This window comes from Fusarium proliferatum (assembly GCF_900067095.1).
Source record: "Fusarium proliferatum ET1 genome assembly, contig: FPRO_scaffold003, whole genome shotgun sequence".
NCBI classification, from domain to species: Eukaryota; Fungi; Ascomycota; class Sordariomycetes; order Hypocreales; family Nectriaceae; genus Fusarium; species Fusarium proliferatum.
In genome coordinates this window covers 811714-830322 of record NW_022194792.1, presented here as the reverse complement: position 1 = coordinate 830322, position 18609 = coordinate 811714, and the positions used below count along the sequence as shown (strand labels likewise).

The following is an 18609-nucleotide window of genomic DNA, read 5'->3' as shown; positions in this document are numbered from 1 at the left end:
CATCTCCTCCCAGCGACTCCTCCAGACCGCAACATCTCGATGCTATCCTCACGAGTCGATGACCCCTGCGCTTCGAATCCTTCCATTCACAGCATCCGACAAAGCCACATTCCAACCGTGGACCTCCTTGCCTCGTCCTCTTTCCCTTCGGCTGATGCTCGAAAGAGCATTCAGCCCCTTCCACAGAACCGTCGCCCCTAGCTTCGACCGCCGCCCTCGATCCCAAACAACGGTACCTTCCTGATGCCCATTTCTTGGAAAGCCTCATGGTGATCTCCCTGACGAGATGTCCCTGTTGAACACTACAGTAGGAACCATCGGCAACACTCTACGTCAATGATGAGTACCTAATCATAAAATCCCTCAGTGCTTGGGAAAGGCTTCACATTGTGAAAGCTGCCACAGACCTCAAGTTCTTTCGTTGCGTTAAGCTGCACTTCGTCTCCTCATTGCTTCGTTTTGAGCAGGTCCCTTGTGAGCCCCTTTTCATCCCCCTTGCCTGCTGGTCAGTTTGCTTCAATGATTTGCACTGGTCTCCTTGTTTGCATTACGTGACCCCGTCCTCTATTGTCTGCCTGTACCATCGTTGTGGCTGCCTGTTGAACCCAAAACCACGCGCTGGTCGTTTCCCAAGTCTATTTGTATTCGAACGCTCCTTCGATCGTACGATATCTCGCCTTTGACCCTGTCCTTGTTCCCTTTCCATTCCCAACAGTCGCCCAAGGCCTCGCCTCGTACCGTCAGAAAGCCACGTCCTCGTCGCTCCCAAGTCAGCGCTCTTCGACATCCTTACAAGGCGGCCTGGCGTTCCAGAGTTGTCCATCACGATAAACGCACGTCAAGCCGATATTTAGTTTGAAGCGACGAGCTCCGCGTTTCTTCTCTTGATGGCCGGTCCATTCTTGCCGGAAATCAGGCCGCTCTCGCTCAAGCCACGAAGACACCGTACCCGTCCACGGATACCGCAGAGCCGAAAGATTACCTTGCACGATATTGGCCAAAGCAATTTCATGCCCAGAAGCGAATGGTCTCGATACAAATACTCCAAGACTTGCGCGGTCTTTGATCGTGTGACAGGCTTCGGGTCCGTACCTGATATGAAGCCCAACGACGTCCCAGACCAAGGAAGCTTCTCGGACTCCTTTAGCTTGTTCCGTCGCGATCCCCGATCTTGCAAAACCTCTTGGAAGTGATTGCAGTTCGCTGATACTTGCCAGCGCCGATGAACACTTGGCTGCCAGGATCACAGTCAGCGTTTGTGAAAACGCCGTGCTCTCGAGGGTCAGTCGGGTTTCGACACACTACCATCGCAAACCTTCCCCGTCCTTGAAGCGATCATTCAACAACTATACCCAGACGAACTGCCCAGCCGTGGCTGGACTTGAAGCTGTCCACAGAGCTTGGCTTCCCAGCTTCAACTGCCGCTGCCGACTCGTCCATTGCGGTGACCGACGAGTTATGCCGAAAGGCCATAGCATACATGACACGAGGCTATCAAACGTTGTAGCGGAGCGAGTAAGCCAGATCCGACACTCTTGGACAACTGTCACTCGACTTAAAATCAGAGATGATGAAATCTCGACCGGCCATGACAAAAGCCAAGTCACTTGACTGAAAATTCTTTTGTGATCACCAGAAATTGCGAGCCCGTCAGTACGTACAGGAATACGACCGAAAGTACAACGACAAGAGTCTCGCACCGATAGGCCAACACTTGTCTTGGCCATAAAGAGGGAATGGTCATCGTTAGCACTCGGCCCGACTCTTTTGTCGCCCCCAGTCAGGTCAACAACATCGGGCCGTGGTTCGGACAACACTAAGAACGGTCCCGAGCTGGACACTACTCTCCACATCCCGAATTCTACACGAGATATAAAGCACGGTATTTAATATTACTCGGTTCTACATGCTCCAGGAAGCAAATTAACCCCAAAGAAGAACCATCCGCCATGTCCTCAAACTCCAACCCTCCGAAAGCGCTTCCCTCCATTCACCGCTTCATCACAACACATGACTCGAGCGGCAAATCCTGTTACTCCAAAGACCTCGATGAGCCACTGAATTTCTGGCAGGTCAGCGCAGGCGAGGGAAACTCTGCCGACTTCGAGCTCGGCTACGTCACCGAGGGATTACCCATACCGCTTGCAAACAACAAAGATCTTTCCACGTTTAAAGAGGCATATGCCAACAAACAGAAGTCGGGGTTGGTGAAGCATGGCGGTAGCATCTTGCGGTATTGTGATATTCCTCCAGGCTCAAAGTCTCAGATGCACCGTACCGTTAGTCTTGACTACGGCATCCTTATCAATGGTGAGCTGGAATGTCTGCTGGATTCAGGGGAGACACGGACCATCCACCCGGGGGATGTTGTGATCCAGAGGGGTACAAATCACCAATGGTTCAACAGAACTGAGCAGTGGGCTAGGATTGTGTTCATCCTGTTCCATGCGATGCCGGTAGAGATCAATGGCCGTGCATTAGGTGAAGACCAAGGAGGAATGGAGCTGCCAGACTCGCATTAGATTCTTTTCAATCCTACCGACACGGTGAATGACTCTCGAAGTGCACAACATCATTAGTACTCCGTGATTCTGGCTTCATGATGTCGACCGCCAGTCCAGGCACAGGTGTAAGATATTGCGTTACTGTCTCACGAACCGACAACCGATTAGTCTGGTCTGTACGCTCCGAATCATGGCGGTCGACACAGCTGTGGAACCGGCCATGGAAAGCTCGATGGTTACGCATATCGGCAAGCATTGATCTTTGTAAGCCGAGTCAATAGCACAATACGAAAGCTTAACCCCCCCCCATTAGATTATTGATTACCACCATCCTCACTACCAGACCATTTTTTGAGAGCAAGAAGCCTAAAGGCTTGAAAAAAGGATGCCGAGATAAATCTAGTAGATTTACCCTAATCTAAGGTTGACTTGGGTATTCTCATCACTGAGGGTCAAAATCTTGAGTTTTCTTGCTTCCCCTAGTCCTCACACGCAACCATGTTAGATGACATCCTGAAAGAGCTCGAGTTCATGTTATTTGGTAATATGAAGATAACAAACCAATTGGTCCTAAACTTGCGGATGGAAGTGGCGTAAGGGGCTTGCCATCGTTTAAGAACTTGAAAAGGACCATGGGCTAATAGAAAATGAAGCGGCAAGATATGGAGCCATATTAGTGGTTTGATTCGATCGAATGGACAAGTCCTGCAGGGTATGGAGTCCGGTCCTCAATATTAAACCCAAGCTGACCTGGCCGATAGTATGATTGTCGATGGCCGGTCGTTATGCGAATAAATATAGATGGCGGCATCAATGAATACCAGCGACTTGGAAGGATTGTATCCGGAAACACACGCAACTGCGAGTACACGTTCGATGAGAAGAATCTTGGTCGTGAGTCCAAGGCATACGTTACGACGTACTTTGGTCAGCGCAGATGCACCCCTTCTTGACCTCTTGGAGCCGATGCATGCAACACCTAAGTATCCCTCGGTTCACATCAAATTGCCTTCACGCAAGCTGTGGATCTTAATGTACCAAAATGCAGTTCAGCGAACAATTACTGTTCATTCGGGTATGTCTTTAACGTGGAAGATATCCATCCAAAGTTTCCTAGCTGCTGTCAGATCAGTCTTAGCAGCCTCCCTCTTGATACGGTCTGCACGAAGAATGACATCCTCTTTCAGCCTCTCCCAATCAGCGACTAACTTTCCGTTCTGCTTCTTGATCTTGCCATCAATGATAACAGTATCAATGTCTTTCACTGAAGAATGAAACACCACTGAACCAATTGGGTCGCCAGCAGGAATATTCTCAATATCATCACTGCGGATGAGGACAAGATCTGCTTTCTTCCTAACGGTAATGGAGCCGATGAGATCTTCCATTCTCATGACCTCTGCACCTCCCAAAGTTCCCATTCGAAGAACGTCTGCCGTCTTGCGTTTGATGGAAAGTGGAAACCCTTGTTCGTTTTCCTGGGCTCGACGACCTTGTAATGCGAGCCGCATCTGCGCGATGAAGTCATTTCCCTGGTTGGAAGTAATATCTATACCTAAACATGTGCGACATCCTCGATCAGAAGCTTGGAAGACAATAGGAAATCCCATACCCATTTGCAACTCTGTATCTGGCGTGCCGACGATGGAAGCACCCGAATCCTTGATTACCAGAAGCTCACTCTCGGTGAAGGATGAGCCATGGCTGAATACGAGGTCTGGACCCATGATACCCTCATTTGCGAGATTCTGCACAACTTGACGTCGTGCCAAGTCATAGGGCCCCATCGCGACATGCATGGTGATTATACGTGCTCCGAGCTTTCTCGACTGCTTGATCTGCGCAATGGTCTCTTCGATGGACAGAGATTCTGGCTCATCTGGAGCTACGCCAAACGTGAGAAGTTGCTCGACTGGATCATTTTGACCAAAGAACTTGTCTCTTATCCTGGCAGCATCGCTCAGCCGTGATGCATGGGAGAAGCCTTCTGGATCAGGTTGATCAGGCAAAGGTGGGTTGGCATAGAATCCATAACAGAACGTTCCCCGGATCCCAGCATCTTGAAGTGCCTTTACAGCCGCGTCAGCATGATCAGGCGAATTGATGATATGGCAGTGTTCGAGAACTGAAGTCACACCGTTGTTGATCAGACTCAGTGCTGCGACATAAGTAGACAGGTAGACATCTTCAGGTGTGTATAAGCTTCCATAAATAGTCCGCATATTGACAGTGTAGTCAAAAAGTGACCAGTCTGTCGCAACACCCCGCAAAAGTTGCTGCCACATATGATGGTGACCATCGACAAAGCCAGGGGTAACGATGCATCCTTGCCCATCGATAATGGTGACATTGCTTTCGGGGGGGTTTGGAAGGGCCTGTCCAATCGCAACGATTCGGTCACCTTGGATGAGAATGTCGGACTTTGCAAGGGTACCATTCTGTGGGTCCATTGTCAAGACCGTCGCGTTCTTGATGCAGATGAAGCTTGGGGATGAAGTATCAGACATCTTGAAGCTATTCCTGTAGGAGTTACACGACGGGTGAATATGAACTCGTCAGAAGAGCTGATGATTTTGAAATTGTTGAAACTGGGATTTTTATTCATATATGTGATTAGACTTACCATAAGCTGCGCAGGGTTATCAACGAGGTGGCGTAACGTGACCCGTCTCCAACCCCGAATCCGAGGTCCGAAGCTCCACTCCCATAGACTCCGGCCGGCCCGAACAGACATCATGCATGACTTGGAGGGACCCTCATGGAGCAACTAAATATCGGCTTTGACATGCGCTATCGAAATAAAGTCAGTAAAAGGTCACTCAAACGTAGGCTAAATTCATACCAGGTTACCTAAATCTCTTTGTCATTTAGTCAAGATCCCGAGTTTTCGTTCCGCAACAGGGGATTCCGCCGGCTTACCTCAGATGACGTGGATTTCATCTAGACTGTATGAGTTGTCAGGATAAATTCAGGCTCAATCCTTCGATAGTCCTTTTCAACCACGGTCACCGCATGTCCTTCTTGGTAGACTTCAGCTGATTCTTCCCGTCATCACCACTAACGCCAGTGCTGGGTTGCGTGCACCCAAAATCACATCGAGTCGCCAGAATCAACAAAAATGGTTCAATATCCATTTCCGATACCGAAGGGATCACCATTCCCTATCTCCAACATTCCGTTCGGTATATTTCATACCGAGGATGATGTGAGGAAATATTTGACTCACTGAAGCTGATTGTTTTCTGATATTAACCCCTCGATAGCTTGATCCGCGACCGGGAACCGCTGTTGGTGACCATGTTTTGGACCTAAGAATCCTCATCCGGGGCGGACTGCCCGTAGATGAGTCTGTGAAAGAAGCACTGGAATCGGTTAGTAATGATGGAACTATGACGAGCAATGTTAAACCCGATTAACAAATATATCTACTGGATAGCCGTCACTGAATGCTTTTGCAGCGCTCGCACCTAATGTACGCAACTCTCTTCGGAAGGCCATTCAAGAGGCTTTACGAGATGAGTCTTCCATAATCTACCGAGAGGATACCGGCGTTATCGCTGCCGACCAAGCTACAATGCATGTCCCAATGAAGATTGGCGGCTTCACGGACTTTATGTGCTCACTCGAACACGTCCAGACTGTAAGCCAGCACACCTGACCAGCAGTACACTTAGATCTGACCAGAACATGATAGATGGGCCATATGGCTGGATATAGTGAGGTCCCTCAAAACTTCTTCGATCTCCCGGCAGCATACAATGGCAGAGCATCATCCGTTATCGTCAGTGGCCAGAACGTTACTAGACCTCATGGTATCATTCCCGGGCCTGATGGTGCATCGTATGCTCCCAGCCAAAAGTTCGATTTTGAGCTCGAAATGGGGGTTTTCATTTCCAATCCAATCAAGTATGGTGAACCGACTCCTGCGTCTAGAGCTCATGATCATGTCTTTGGGTTTGTACTTCTGAATGACTGGAGTGCTAGAGATATCCAGTTCTATGAGATGGCTCCATTAGGGCCGTTTAATGGTAAAGCTACAGCAACGAGTATCTCGCCTTGGATTGTGACCCTTGAGGCGTTGGAAGAGGCTGGTGCACTCTTAACTACTGAAGATCTAGGTCTAAGAGGAGGGAAGAACACGGCCATTCCGTTCCTTCATTGTCCAGATGATGTTGCAGTTCAGGTTTCTACATCGTTGTCCCGTAAGTTCTCAACACCGTCACGAAATCCCAGAGTGGAGATTTTTTAACATACGAACCAGGAAACGGAGTGACTGAAGTTCTGCTCGGAAAATCCGACCTTAAGCACCTCCACTGGTCTCCATTTCAGATGATAGCCCACCACAGTAGCTCTGGATGCGGTCTGGAAACAGGTGATCTGCTTGGTACTGGTACCCTCTCTTCCAGCAGCGAGCAGATCAAAGAATTTGGAAGTGATCATAACCCAATTCGTAGATCGGGATGTTTGGCTGAGCTTGTGTTGGGCGGCACTCGGCCTTTTAACTTGCCCGATGAGTCTGAACTAGTTTGGTTGAAGGACGGTGATACCGTTACTATGGAAGGATGGGCTGGCTCGGGAGATCGTGTTATTGGGTTCGGTAAGGTATCTGCCAAAATATTGCCAGCCAAGGAATTCCCCTGCTAAAAATGAACTTCAAAAATGACACGAAGTCACAGGGAGCACTTTTGAAGTTATGGCATACCCCGCAAACGGAGGCAAGCCTGGAAGCGGGTTGGTCGATAGAAAATCATTGCTATAATGCCAAAGTTCAGAAGCTCTTATCCATCACGGTCTTGTGTATACAAGTGGCAAAATTGGTGTTGATGCCAATACTGGTGTACTTGTATCGGAGGATGTTGTTGAACAAACGGTGAATCATCAAGCACCCGACTCTCAAGACGAGCTCTGGGGATCCACAGAAAGCAGTATTTGGACCACTGGAGTCTGTTCTCCATCAAGAAGGAAGTGGGCTTGATAGGATTCTCAAGGTAATGTTAACTCCTGGCCTGGGATAAGTGTCGATATTGATTCGATTGCCGTGCAACATCTACTTAACAAACATCAACGACTTTGCGGCCATGAATGCCATTTGTATGTGTCATGTTCAAACATCATGATGAGGAGCGCTGACGCTGCCATTGATATTGCGACGATCCCCAACCCCAAGCCTGCTCGGGTCTGTTTGACAGCTTCAGAACTGGTTATAAGCGCCAAGGTACCACCCATCAACAATAGAAAGGGCACTCAGTCAAAGTTGTCAGGTCGAGATTGATTGCATAGCCATTGTCGAAAAAGCTTTGTAAGCCATCAAAGATGCTGAGTTCTTGGGAGAATCTTGTTTCTAATGATAAATGGTTCTCGTATAGGAAATGTTCACTATAGACGTTCGAAATGCGTTAGAAGAAATAGGGAGAAAGTCATTTGGCTTTTTTTTGTGCACAATTTAAACATGAGAGTGTTTATACTGGGGGTCTTGATCAATGAGCGAGGTTGTGAGATTGACGTCAGCATCATGTACCCACATTTACGCCCTTGCACTGTCATGTTGCTACTTGAGTCATAAATTGCTACAGCTCCTCACATTGCTTGTTGCTCGTCTCTCTCCTCGGACATCCCACCAGTGAACATTTACTGCAGTCAAGATGAGGACTCTTCTATTGCTTGGAGGCATGACACCAGACGTCACAGCACTCTACTACAGCATTATCAACAAAGTTGCCAGATTGAAACTCGGTGATCGAGCATCAGCCCCCTTATATCTGTACAGCGCCAACCTCGAAGAAATGATCCAGCATGCCATGAAAGGGGACTGGGACGAGTTCGCAAAAGTCTACAAGAAACCAATCAGATCCTTGAGCGATAGAGTTGAAGGCATTGCGATCTGTGCCATTCTCGCTCACAAGGTTGCCCAAAAGCTATTTGATGACTCCTCAGCGGCTCGTGTCCCGCTGTTTCACATCGCGGACTGTCTCGCGCTGCACATTACCAACAATCATCCATCGGCGAAGAAGCTTGGCCTGCTCGGTCCCAAAATTTCGATGCTCGATTCTGATGATCCTGATTTCTTTGTAGCCATGTTACAAAAGGCTGGCTTCGAGATCCTGATCCCGGAAACACCTGAGGACATTGAGGAGGTTAACAGAGGCATGCTTCAAGAAGTGGCGAGGGGTGTTGCGTCTGTGACAGACTCAACAAAAAATATGTTCGTTCAACAAGCCAAGAAGCTCATTGACAGAGGAGCCCAAGGCATTATACTGGGTAGTACAGATTTGGGTTTTGTGCTGAGGCAAGAAGATGTTGGGGATATTCCACTGTTTGAACCGGCTGCTATTCATGCGCAGGAGCTAGGAATATGGATTTGTGAAGGAGATGAAGATCAATCATCCTAGTCTATTAAAGCTCAAATTAGACATGTTAGTGCCACTGAAGAAGAATCATGATTAGTCTGAGCAATAAATATCACCAGTTCCTTGAGCTTCTCCCATACTGAGCGGGAGAATGACTGAAGCCTTCGGGGATGTCTACGGGAATAAGAGCAACCTTTTGCGGGGCAACTTTCGGTCCGAAATAGTTTTGGACAACCGAAATCCCGATTTATCACCAACGCCTCTCTGGTCATCAACAAGCGCGATTAATCTTTGCCTGCAGATAAGATGAGCGCAGCAGACACTGACTCCCCGCGTCCAGGGTCTGAAAGCTCCCTCTCACGTACAGCTTGCGAGAGATGTCGTAGACAGAAGGTTCGCCAAGTCCTCTCCCAAAACGCCAACTGCTGACACTCGGGCCGACAGCTTCGTTGCAGTCGTCAACGTCCAACCTGCACGCGATGTAGCCGCTTCTCAGTCACCTGCACCTATCCTGAGTTGGCCGATCGGAGACGTCTCACAGCTCGTCGCGATTCCGTACGGACCGAGCGGATCCGACCTGTCTCTGATGCAGCTCCAGTGACTCCAGAGTCGACAGAGCTCAACGTTGGCGCAGTTACAAGTCCTTCAGTAACTCCGAGAATCCACAGTGTTGGCCAAGTTGGCGCTGGGCCACTACCGACAGAACATGGAGTCTCAAGATTTGCTGATCCTGGCCTAGACGATCTACCGCCACGAGCTATTGGCCTCGCGCTCTTAGATATATACTTTGAACGGTTATACAACGCTACATTGCTTTTTAATCGCACCCAGCTCTTTGAGTCTTACTTGGATGGTAGTATACCCCCATATCTATTAAGGAGCATATTTGCCCTGTCGTCATTGTAGGCATCTTCTTCAAAAGCCGTCCTATGATACTAACATTGTCAAAGATTTCTTCGTAAACCACGATTTCAACCACCTAGACTCGGTAGTCATGCTGTCTCTCCAGAGCTGGCAGCATTTACTACATATGCTGGTTATGGGGATGCCTGGGCCGAGTCAGCAAGACGCGAGGCTTGGCTCCTCACAGATCGACCAACCGTCCAAGTAGTTCAAGCACTTTCATGTCTCAACCTGTACTGGTTTGCGACAAGAGACTTAGGTCGAGCTCGTATAAACGCTGGTATGTGCGACAATCTGCCATTAGAACGTTGAGTCCTCTCAGCTAAACATGCCTCAAACTAGTTATGGCCTATGCCTCAGCTACTACATTTCGCTCCTTCAATATCCCAGACAATGGTACAAGGACAAAGGATGAGCTGCAGCTTATAGAAAGAAAACATGGTTGTTTTTGGGCATGCTGGTCAACAATGTGTATCTCTTCCTTTCCAGAAGCATATGCGAAGAATGCCTGGGAGGAAGCTTGTAACGTGCCACTTCCCGTTGCATCAGATGTCTTTGCTAGTGAAGGAAATGATGCGCGACGGTATTGCATGAATGTCGAATGGAAGTCGGAAGCGCTCATAGAAGAGCCGAATCCTCCATCAATAATGGCAGAACACATGAGGCTCATGGGGGTTTGGTAAGTTCCCAGTCACAAGCTTCAATAGCGCCACTAATGCTCCATTCGTTGTCTAGGGTTAAAATTCAGCTCATAAACAGAGACAAGCGGGAAAGTCCAGACGTCACTCATATCCTACATTTGTCCAGCTTGGCCAAAGACATTTATGAATCGAGCCACTTTCCTCATTACGTTGCGGGTAACGAGGGTGCCGGTCGTGATATTGCACGGTTGCTGGGACTGCACTCGTTATACCATCTTTGCCAAATAGTTCTTCTCTGCCCCCTGGTGTCTCTTTTCTCTGGCCAAAGGGCTATCGTGGGTGGGAGGACCCAGAGCCATGCGCAAACAATCGCGAAGCATGCGATTCACCACGGGCATCTGATTCGGGACTACATTGCCAAACGGCAGGATCTATCTAAGCTCAGTTCACATGTCGGCTTTGCCAGCTTTGTGTCGACCTCAATCATCCTCACACTCTTGAGATCCCGGGCTCGCCGACATCATGACGATGGACATACACGGGATCATGTTTCACAGGCGCTTGTGACACTGATTCAGGATAGTATCGATATACTCAGTATTCTCGAGACTTTCTGGGAGCATTTAGAACCAATGGTAAGTCGACCTAACAACTGACTTGTCCATGAGAATACCCTGACATACATCCATAGACTCGGAGCCTGCAGCATGCTGCTGCTCAAATATTGGGACCTGTCGATCTCATCGATCAAAATGCCGCTGGGGCTGATTCAAGGGGTATTGAAGTCCCGATGACTGGAGTCAATAGTCCGGCACGGGAGGAAGATGTCATCACAACCACGTATATCGAGTCTCCAGAGTATCCAAGTGCCCAGGATTCCGCGAGAGCCTTCACGAATGCCCATTTTGGGGTTACAGATAGGGCCATGGAGCATGTAACTCAGAGCATCGATGAGACTCCTGATTGGCATCATAATAATCTTTTTGAATGGTGCCAGACAGAAGGACTCCTCGATATTGGCGATGATCTCTTGGATATTGGGGCTTCGGTCGATTGGAACATGGACTTAGACTTGCTAACTGGTTTCTCTTCCCAGATGGCATGATATTACTATGTATAGATATCAACATAAAACCCAGGGCTACATCGGCCAGGTGAAGTGGCTGGATCTGGCTGAGGGATGAGACCTGCTATGCGCTTTACCTCGTCAGGCCAATTGAGGCTTCAAGATATGACTCCTGCCTTAGAGGTTGATGAGGGACGGATAAGAATATGCCGAGATTGTGTTGTGCTGGTGTCCTGTATGGTGTTGTTATTGTTTACTTTGGCCATGCTTTCGCTCTTTCAGTGCTACTTCACCTCAGTGCTTCACAAGAGGAATTTTGTCTTGTAAAATTGATATATCTGCAGGTTTGAACTCTTCGATATGGTGAACTAGTTAGACTGATTCACTGGGTCTTAAGACACAAAACTTCATGTGTCCATTGGCCAATTTCCCTGTAAAACCCTAATCTTCCAGCGCACTGACTCACCACATTGAACACCGCAAGCTGGAACGGAAATCCCTCTCTGTCTTATTCCCTCATTCCGAGTCCGCAGTGACCTGACCTTAAAGTGTTGACATTTTCAGTTCGGTTTGACCTTCGTCACATCAAGACTGTGCACCTTGCCGTGTACCCATTGAAGAGAAGACGATGTCAACGTCAGTAAACCTGATGACCCAACGAAGACTGCAACCCGCTGAATGGCACTGAACTGATCCATCATGGGATAAGGATACCTATAATTGTTAGCTGGTGAACCAGATTATATGTGACAGCTATGCCTACCAGCCATTTTGGTAATAACACAACTCAATCCAGCACCAATAAACAACAGCTAAAATGGTACTGGTGACCATCATGCTCCTCGTTGTAATAGTCGCTCGGGGACTGTACAACAGCAAGTCCGGTACTAACAGCACCGCAGGTACCAGGTGGTATCCAAGGTCAGCCCAAGGATTGATGACAAGGTCGGCTGGCATGAGTAATGATGGGTCGTGGAATTTGATAGACCAGTATAGGACAGCAATCATGACTTCGAGAGGCGTCGCAAGGAGTGAGATGGTATCTTTGGTCCTTGAGAAGCCATCGTGTCTCGTAAGATCTGCGACGAGGCCAAAGCTAGATGTGATAAGAGATAAGGTGAGTCCCACAACCGTGAGAAGCTGAAAGTACCATCCGAAAGAATCAGAGTATGCTGAGTCCCATGTTGTCAAGAGGTAAAAGCTATAAGAAAAGGAGAGTGCCCCAAGACCATGTAAGAAGATCTTCGTTGGGCTAGCCTGTGTAGGCGAGTTGCTTGTCCTAGTGTACGGCATGTTCAAACTCGGATGAGTTTCAGGAAATGAAGCTACGAAGATGGCGGTTCGCAGGATATCGCAATTATATCAGACGTTGCACGCTATGAATAAGATCCTACAGCGATATCTATTAATAACCACCTGCGGCAGCAAATTTTCACCCGGACCCCAAAGTCCACGATAAATGCTCAGCCTCAGAGGTACTGATAAGATCGCAGCAAGGTTGGGTGCCATTTGCAAGGGTATCATCGCGTACCAGATTTAGTGCTTATTTTTCCGGTGGAGCGAAAATAGCTCGTGTCTCCTGCAGATTCGCCCCCGTTCTCTTACATGAGCGGGCTCAAGCAAAAAGCAGTGAATGATCCAAGAATGGGGAGAAAACTGCACTTGCGTAAAACGTAAGCGCTGTTGGCGGGTTTCTGAATAGTCTCGCATTGTGCTGTCGTGATTTGAACAAAAGCTTTCAGCTGTTGTTACCAGGCTTGCAGCAGATGGTGCATTGAAGTGAAATGATACAAGAGACCTGATAAGAATATTGCGAACTGATTGTGTTATTATCTACCGATTTCCAGTTCAAAGGGTCTCCGATGATAAGACAGCTGCGGCTGAGATCGCAGGTCACATAGATGGTTTCACATGTCATCTTGTTAAACCACACACAAGTCTTCAGAAGAGATTTTACTCTGCGGCATCTCGACTCTTCCGTACCACGTGGCGGAGCATCATTACCTGAAGTAGCCCAACGAAGCCAATGATGACTGTGCCTATGCGAGACCAATGCAGCAGGGGTCATAAGGCTTTTGACTAAGCGCCCGTAAAGTGACCCCTTAACATCTGCATGACCCAGGATATGGCTGATAAAAAAGCCCTCAAAGTTCAACCGTTTCGGATATCTCGGCCACTTTTGGACTTGAGTGGTATTCGTAAGGCTTACAAGGCGCAGTGCATATGCGGCTGTAGGGCATTAACCAATATTTGCAAGGTATCATGCAGAAAGAAAGTGGATCCGGAATACAAGCCGGAAGGAGTAACAACATCATCGATTTCTTCCGTGTACTACCCTTTCTAGAAGGCTGATAGAAATTCCCTCATCTTCAGTGGCTATTCTTGTACTACATAGTGGCTTATAGGTTTCAGATGCCCATTCGAGTCAGTATACCAAGCGTTGTGAGATCCTGACATGTGAAGAAGACCCAGTAGACGCGGCCTGGCCCGTCCGCAAGGCACTAAAATAGTACACATGATACCATGCCAGCTGGCAATTTAGACCCCGATCGTGCATGAGATAAGTGACATCGCGGGTATCATGACAGAATTGCTTTATTCAGCGGCGCTTATGGGATTTCACCCTTGACTCTCAGGGCTGAGCTAGTCAGCCCCCAAAGATTAGAAGCTGTTCCAGACTTGAGGATATCTTGGTGAAATTTTGGAGCATGGATAGTGGACTAGAATAAGAGAGTGTTGTTGTACATAAAGTAGCCTAGATCCACAGATCGGCATGATTCTATACGATTTAGTTGACGACAAGCACTACAACCTTTGGTTGAAGCAATGATTCTCTCCATTATACCTGTCCTCTCAGTTATTCTCTTAGCTTTTGTGCTTAGAGCTACGTTTAACTACTACTGTGGTCCACTTTCACGCCTCCCTGGACCATGGTACACCCACTTCACTGGTCTTCCGTTGCTATACACAAGGGCAGTCGGAACCAGTCGCCAGCATCTTCGCCATCTTCACAAAGCTCACGGTCCAGTAGTCAGAGTTGGACCCAAGGAGGTTTCGATTAACAGCGTCGATGGCTACTACAAAGTACACGGTGTGGGTAGCCATTGCTTGAAAGCACCTGTCTTTGACCATATCCGCTTCAGCCACTCGTCTATGCTCTTCACCATGCGAGATCCCCGTATCCACTCTGAACGCAAACGGATCATAGGCAGAGGTTTTGCGTCAATAAAGGAAGAACAGGAAGTAAAGATTCAGGGCTTGGCTAGTCAGGCGGTAGCCAATATCAAGAATGAGGCCGAGAAAGGCCAAACCGACGTCTACAAATGGTGGCGCTGCTTGGCGGTTGATGTCGTCAGCGAGATGTCTTTTGGCAAATCCTTCAACTTGTTACGTTCGGGTGGGAAAGGGCTGCCCCTTTATACGGCCTTGAGCAATGCTGGTCCTTCTGTTGTCTTTCAAGCAGTACTCCCCCGCAGACTCATATCTTTATTCAAATGGTCTCCTATCACTTGGCTGAGGGAAGTTGGTCAAGTTACTGAAACCATCTTCAACCGAGTAACAGCAGCCCTCGGGGAGCTGAGGGTTTCGTCAAATTGCGGCCCGAGTATCGCCCGTCACTTATTGAGTCACGAGGTTAAGGGCAAGAAACCCAGCTTGAACGATGATGAGTTGAGCTCTGAGGTTAGCATGCTTCTTGTTGCGGGTTCGGATAGTACAGCTACTACTTTAACATATGCGACATGGGAGATCGTTAGAGATCCTGAGCTCCGGAGACAGATCGAAGAGGAGGTCATCAGTCTGCCCATGGGCTTCACGGCGAAGGATGTTGAGGCTCTCCCCCTCTTGAACAGTGTCTTGGAAGAGGTCCTCAGAATGTACAATCCTGCAGCAGCACTGGTAGAGAGAATTGTACCTCCAAGTGGAATCTCGGTTCATGACTGGGAAATCCCTGGAGGTACAATGGTCTACACGACTGGATGGCTCATTTCCCGGCTTGAAGATGTCTTTCCCGAGCCGGATAGGTACGTGATTTCTACCTTAGAAGTTTTGAGCGCAATTGCTGACTTGAAAAGATTTGAGGCCACCAGGTTCCTGAATCCAACCCCAGAAATGAAACGAGCACATGTCCCTTTTAACATCGGTGCCAGAAGATGTGTCGGGATGCATGTGGCTCGGATGGAGATCCTTGTCACTTTGGCAATGCTTTTTCGTGAGTGTAGAGGCTTAAGGTTACATCGTGGCATGACGAATGAGATGATGACGCAGGTCGGCGAGTTCTTCATAGTTCCCAAAGCAGGACGGTGTGATATTGATGTTCAAGGACAATAGATTATACACAAATAATGATATTTTGGCTCATTATATGCAAATTCACATTAATCAAACCCCTCTTAACTTTGGCGGAAGTTGTTATGCGTGTATTAGTGGGTGTAATGTGCGATATTTGTTCAGGTCAAAACCATCCTACTTATTCGCCATCGTACCTTGACTATGCTTCGGTACTTATCACATCTCGCAATAAGGCATCCAAGTCTAACATGTCTGAGCTCTCAAAGTTGAAAGGTAGATCGTTTCCTGACGAACTTTCCCCAAATGCTGGCTCATCAGGAAAAGCTGGTCCCCATGACTCATCCTCGGTGTTATCCTGCACAACCCCTCTGGGAAGCCATGAAGTCGCGGTTGGTAATTGTGACCATGTACTTATGCTTGGTCTACTTAGCCTCTCAATTCCAGCATCGTCCATACCTTCGTCCACTATCCAGTTCACATCAGCGGATGTGGTGGGAAGATTCCCATGACCAATTTGACTTCCAGTAGTTGGTTCTTGCTGAAATGATGCTTCATTATCTGGTTGCAAATCTTGGATGACGATCGGCTCTTCTGCTTCGGAGCTCGGTTCGCGCCTGACGGAGTAGCTTCTGAAGATCGACACCATAGCTCTCTGGACGGTCGATCGGAGCAGTTGGTTGGATGCATCCGGTCGGACCACAAGTCCATTAGACTCCAGCTCATCTAGCATAATGGCCACTCCCTCTCGTTGCGCAAACTCCTGAATCCGGCAAAAGTCTTCGGATTGTGTCGAATAAATGTATATCGTAGCAGGGGGTTCCATATCAGGAAAGAGGATCGACCATACGGTATACCACTGTTGTTCAACAGATCCCTTGCTCTTTAGAGAAAGCTGATTCTTTTGCTTCTGAGATATACCTTCCAGTTTCGCAGAGGGACCTCTTGTGCACGATCTCTCTAGCGCGTGTGAGTCAAAAAGGTCAAAGTCTCTAAAGGTTTGGTAGCATATTTGACAGTAATACTTGGGTGTATGACGGCGCGTCAGATGTTGCTTCAAGTGTGCGATTGTGTCGTTCTTCTTGAGGAAGCAATCCCAATACTTTCTCGAATCCGCCTTCCAGTATGGGCATGCTAGAAACTGCGATCGTTCGTCACAGTGGGATTGACTTGTCTTGCCTCTCTTCTTAGGGGGCTCGTTCTGTCTATCTTTGCTTTCATCACCATTGTCGTCGCCTTGCCGTCGATTCTTCCATTCCCCTGTAGTGCTCGCTGTATCTCTGGTTGTAGAAGAGCTTGCAGAGCCACTCTTTGCAACTTGCTTTCCTTTTGAACCGCTGCTGTTCGATTTCCCTCTTACCGTCGTCTCACCCTGACTAAGAATCGCTAAACGGCAGAAAACTCGGCTGAAGAGGCAGTACTCCAGGCTGTTCCCATCAAACTGACCTTCGGAATCTCCAGATATTGAGTCCACGTCTATATTGGATGATACAGTTGGAGATGATGAAGTGGTGGGGGATCTTATGCTCAACTTTGCTGGATCCGGAAGCTCGATAGATTCCTTTGAGGCCTCAACTCGCGTTGTCAACTTCGTTCCAAGGCCAGTGCCAGAGACTTCTCCCAATTTAAGGGATTCCCGGTCTTGATCCTGTAGTATCTCAGGTAAGGCTGCCAGAGGTCGACGCTTAAGGCCTTGAGGAGGTGGAAAACTCGGAATGGCCAATGCAGCCTGCTGCCTATGATCTTGCAGTGTCTGAACAGACCTTTCTGGACTCGTAGCATTGTGGCTTTTCCTAGTCTCCGAAACATCATGACCACCAACCGTTGACACTGAATTGATGGGCACAACAGAGACGGTATAATCAAAAGCTTCGTTGTCTAGATCAAGGAAGACACTGGTTTGGTTATCACTTAAACTGGAAGTAAGTTCCTGAAGATGCTTTGCCCATGTGGGGTAGGCTTTAAGCGAGTCCTCGTCGTCTTGCCCTTGGTCGTAGTATGGTCTCGGACCATAGCCATAATCATCTCGTGGAGGAGGGTGATAGTACTGAGGATAATAATACTCCGACAAACTTGGATAGGATCCGTATCCAGAGCTACCGATATCGCGATTCTGGTCTTGTGTTTGGATGGAGGGTTCTCCGAGAGAACCATTAACCCCATCCCTCGGTAAAACAAACCCGCAGGCAATATCAGGATCAAAGGCTGACGCCGGTTTGATGTCTGAGAATATGCATTCCTGGTTCATCCCTGAGCAATTTTGGCATTTACTGCCAAGTGCACTGTCTTTACCACTACATCTGATCTGCGAGGTATTAGTAACTTACTACTGTGCAGAATGAACTTGGTCTCATGATTAGACAAACCTTTCGCTTGCGGCAATATCTACAGGCAATCGAGGTTCTCAGTCTAGTCGTAGACGCAACCCCTGGGTCCAACCCATAAGGTGAGGGTTCAGAAGGACGATATACATGAGCCGTAGAAGGGGCAGGGGGCGGATTCAAAGGCGGAGGCGGATAGTGTGCAACTTGTGGAGGTGTGCCATAAGCCGGCACATGTAAGTGGTTGACCCCAGGAGGGTTGTTTGGTGGTGGGTAGTTGTGAGAATACTGAAGCCGTTCCGATGGGCCTGGCTCAACCTTGGAAGGCCGGTCCGTGGGCGTAGATCCAAGCATTTTTTAGAGTTTAATGATAAGATTGTTAGATCATTGATGGCTGTATATGGCTCCGATTAGTAGGTAATTAGTTTGCAGTCGCCCAAATCAATCAAGGATAATACTTGGCCTTCGAAATAGCGAAAGTCTCCTCAGTCAACAGCCGTCGGGGAGCAAGAAAACATCGGCTGTGATATGGGATGCAAA

General features: G+C 48.2%; 8 protein-coding genes across 8 annotated transcripts; 5 read left to right on the top strand and 3 right to left on the bottom strand.

Moving 5' to 3' along the window:
- Positions 1 to 1949: 1949 nt before the first annotated feature.
- On the top strand, positions 1950 to 2522 carry FPRO_06877 (uncharacterized protein; the record flags this gene model as incomplete). The annotated part of the gene is made up of 1 exon (XM_031228161.1): positions 1950 to 2522. The coding sequence occupies one exon, from the start codon at positions 1950 to 1952 to the stop codon at positions 2520 to 2522; it is 573 nt and encodes a 190-aa protein (XP_031078525.1).
- A 1049-nt stretch (positions 2523 to 3571) lies between these two features.
- FPRO_06878 (putative cytosine deaminase and related metal-dependent hydrolases) lies at positions 3572 to 5011 on the bottom strand (the record flags this gene model as incomplete). The annotated part of the gene is made up of 1 exon (XM_031228160.1): positions 3572 to 5011. The coding sequence occupies one exon, from the start codon at positions 5009 to 5011 to the stop codon at positions 3572 to 3574; it is 1440 nt and encodes a 479-aa protein (XP_031078524.1).
- Positions 5012 to 5622: 611 nt separating this feature from the next.
- On the top strand, positions 5623 to 7148 carry FPRO_06879 (uncharacterized protein; the record flags this gene model as incomplete). Its single annotated transcript, XM_031228159.1, has 5 exons — positions 5623 to 5709; positions 5768 to 5875; positions 5941 to 6144; positions 6199 to 6706; positions 6766 to 7148. 5 exons carry the CDS (start codon positions 5623 to 5625, stop codon positions 7146 to 7148), a joined length of 1290 nt encoding a protein of 429 aa, XP_031078523.1.
- Positions 7149 to 8146: 998 nt separating this feature from the next.
- FPRO_06880 (uncharacterized protein) lies at positions 8147 to 8893 on the top strand (the record flags this gene model as incomplete). The annotated part of the gene is made up of 1 exon (XM_031228158.1): positions 8147 to 8893. The coding sequence occupies one exon, from the start codon at positions 8147 to 8149 to the stop codon at positions 8891 to 8893; it is 747 nt and encodes a 248-aa protein (XP_031078522.1).
- A 264-nt stretch (positions 8894 to 9157) lies between these two features.
- FPRO_06881 (uncharacterized protein) lies at positions 9158 to 11500 on the top strand (the record flags this gene model as incomplete). The annotated part of the gene is made up of 6 exons (XM_031228157.1): positions 9158 to 9244; positions 9296 to 9753; positions 9802 to 10034; positions 10097 to 10433; positions 10490 to 11030; positions 11087 to 11500. The coding sequence occupies 6 exons, from the start codon at positions 9158 to 9160 to the stop codon at positions 11498 to 11500; spliced, it is 2070 nt and encodes a 689-aa protein (XP_031078521.1).
- A 521-nt stretch (positions 11501 to 12021) lies between these two features.
- FPRO_06882 (uncharacterized protein) lies at positions 12022 to 12754 on the bottom strand (the record flags this gene model as incomplete). Its single annotated transcript, XM_031228156.1, has 2 exons — positions 12022 to 12175; positions 12225 to 12754. 2 exons carry the CDS (start codon positions 12752 to 12754, stop codon positions 12022 to 12024), a joined length of 684 nt encoding a protein of 227 aa, XP_031078520.1.
- Positions 12755 to 14287: 1533 nt separating this feature from the next.
- FPRO_06883 (uncharacterized protein) lies at positions 14288 to 15790 on the top strand (the record flags this gene model as incomplete). Its single annotated transcript, XM_031228155.1, has 2 exons — positions 14288 to 15483; positions 15535 to 15790. 2 exons carry the CDS (start codon positions 14288 to 14290, stop codon positions 15788 to 15790), a joined length of 1452 nt encoding a protein of 483 aa, XP_031078519.1.
- A 160-nt stretch (positions 15791 to 15950) lies between these two features.
- On the bottom strand, positions 15951 to 18423 carry FPRO_06884 (uncharacterized protein; the record flags this gene model as incomplete). Its single annotated transcript, XM_031228154.1, has 2 exons — positions 15951 to 18053; positions 18115 to 18423. 2 exons carry the CDS (start codon positions 18421 to 18423, stop codon positions 15951 to 15953), a joined length of 2412 nt encoding a protein of 803 aa, XP_031078518.1.
- Between the last annotated feature and the right edge of the window lie 186 nt (positions 18424 to 18609).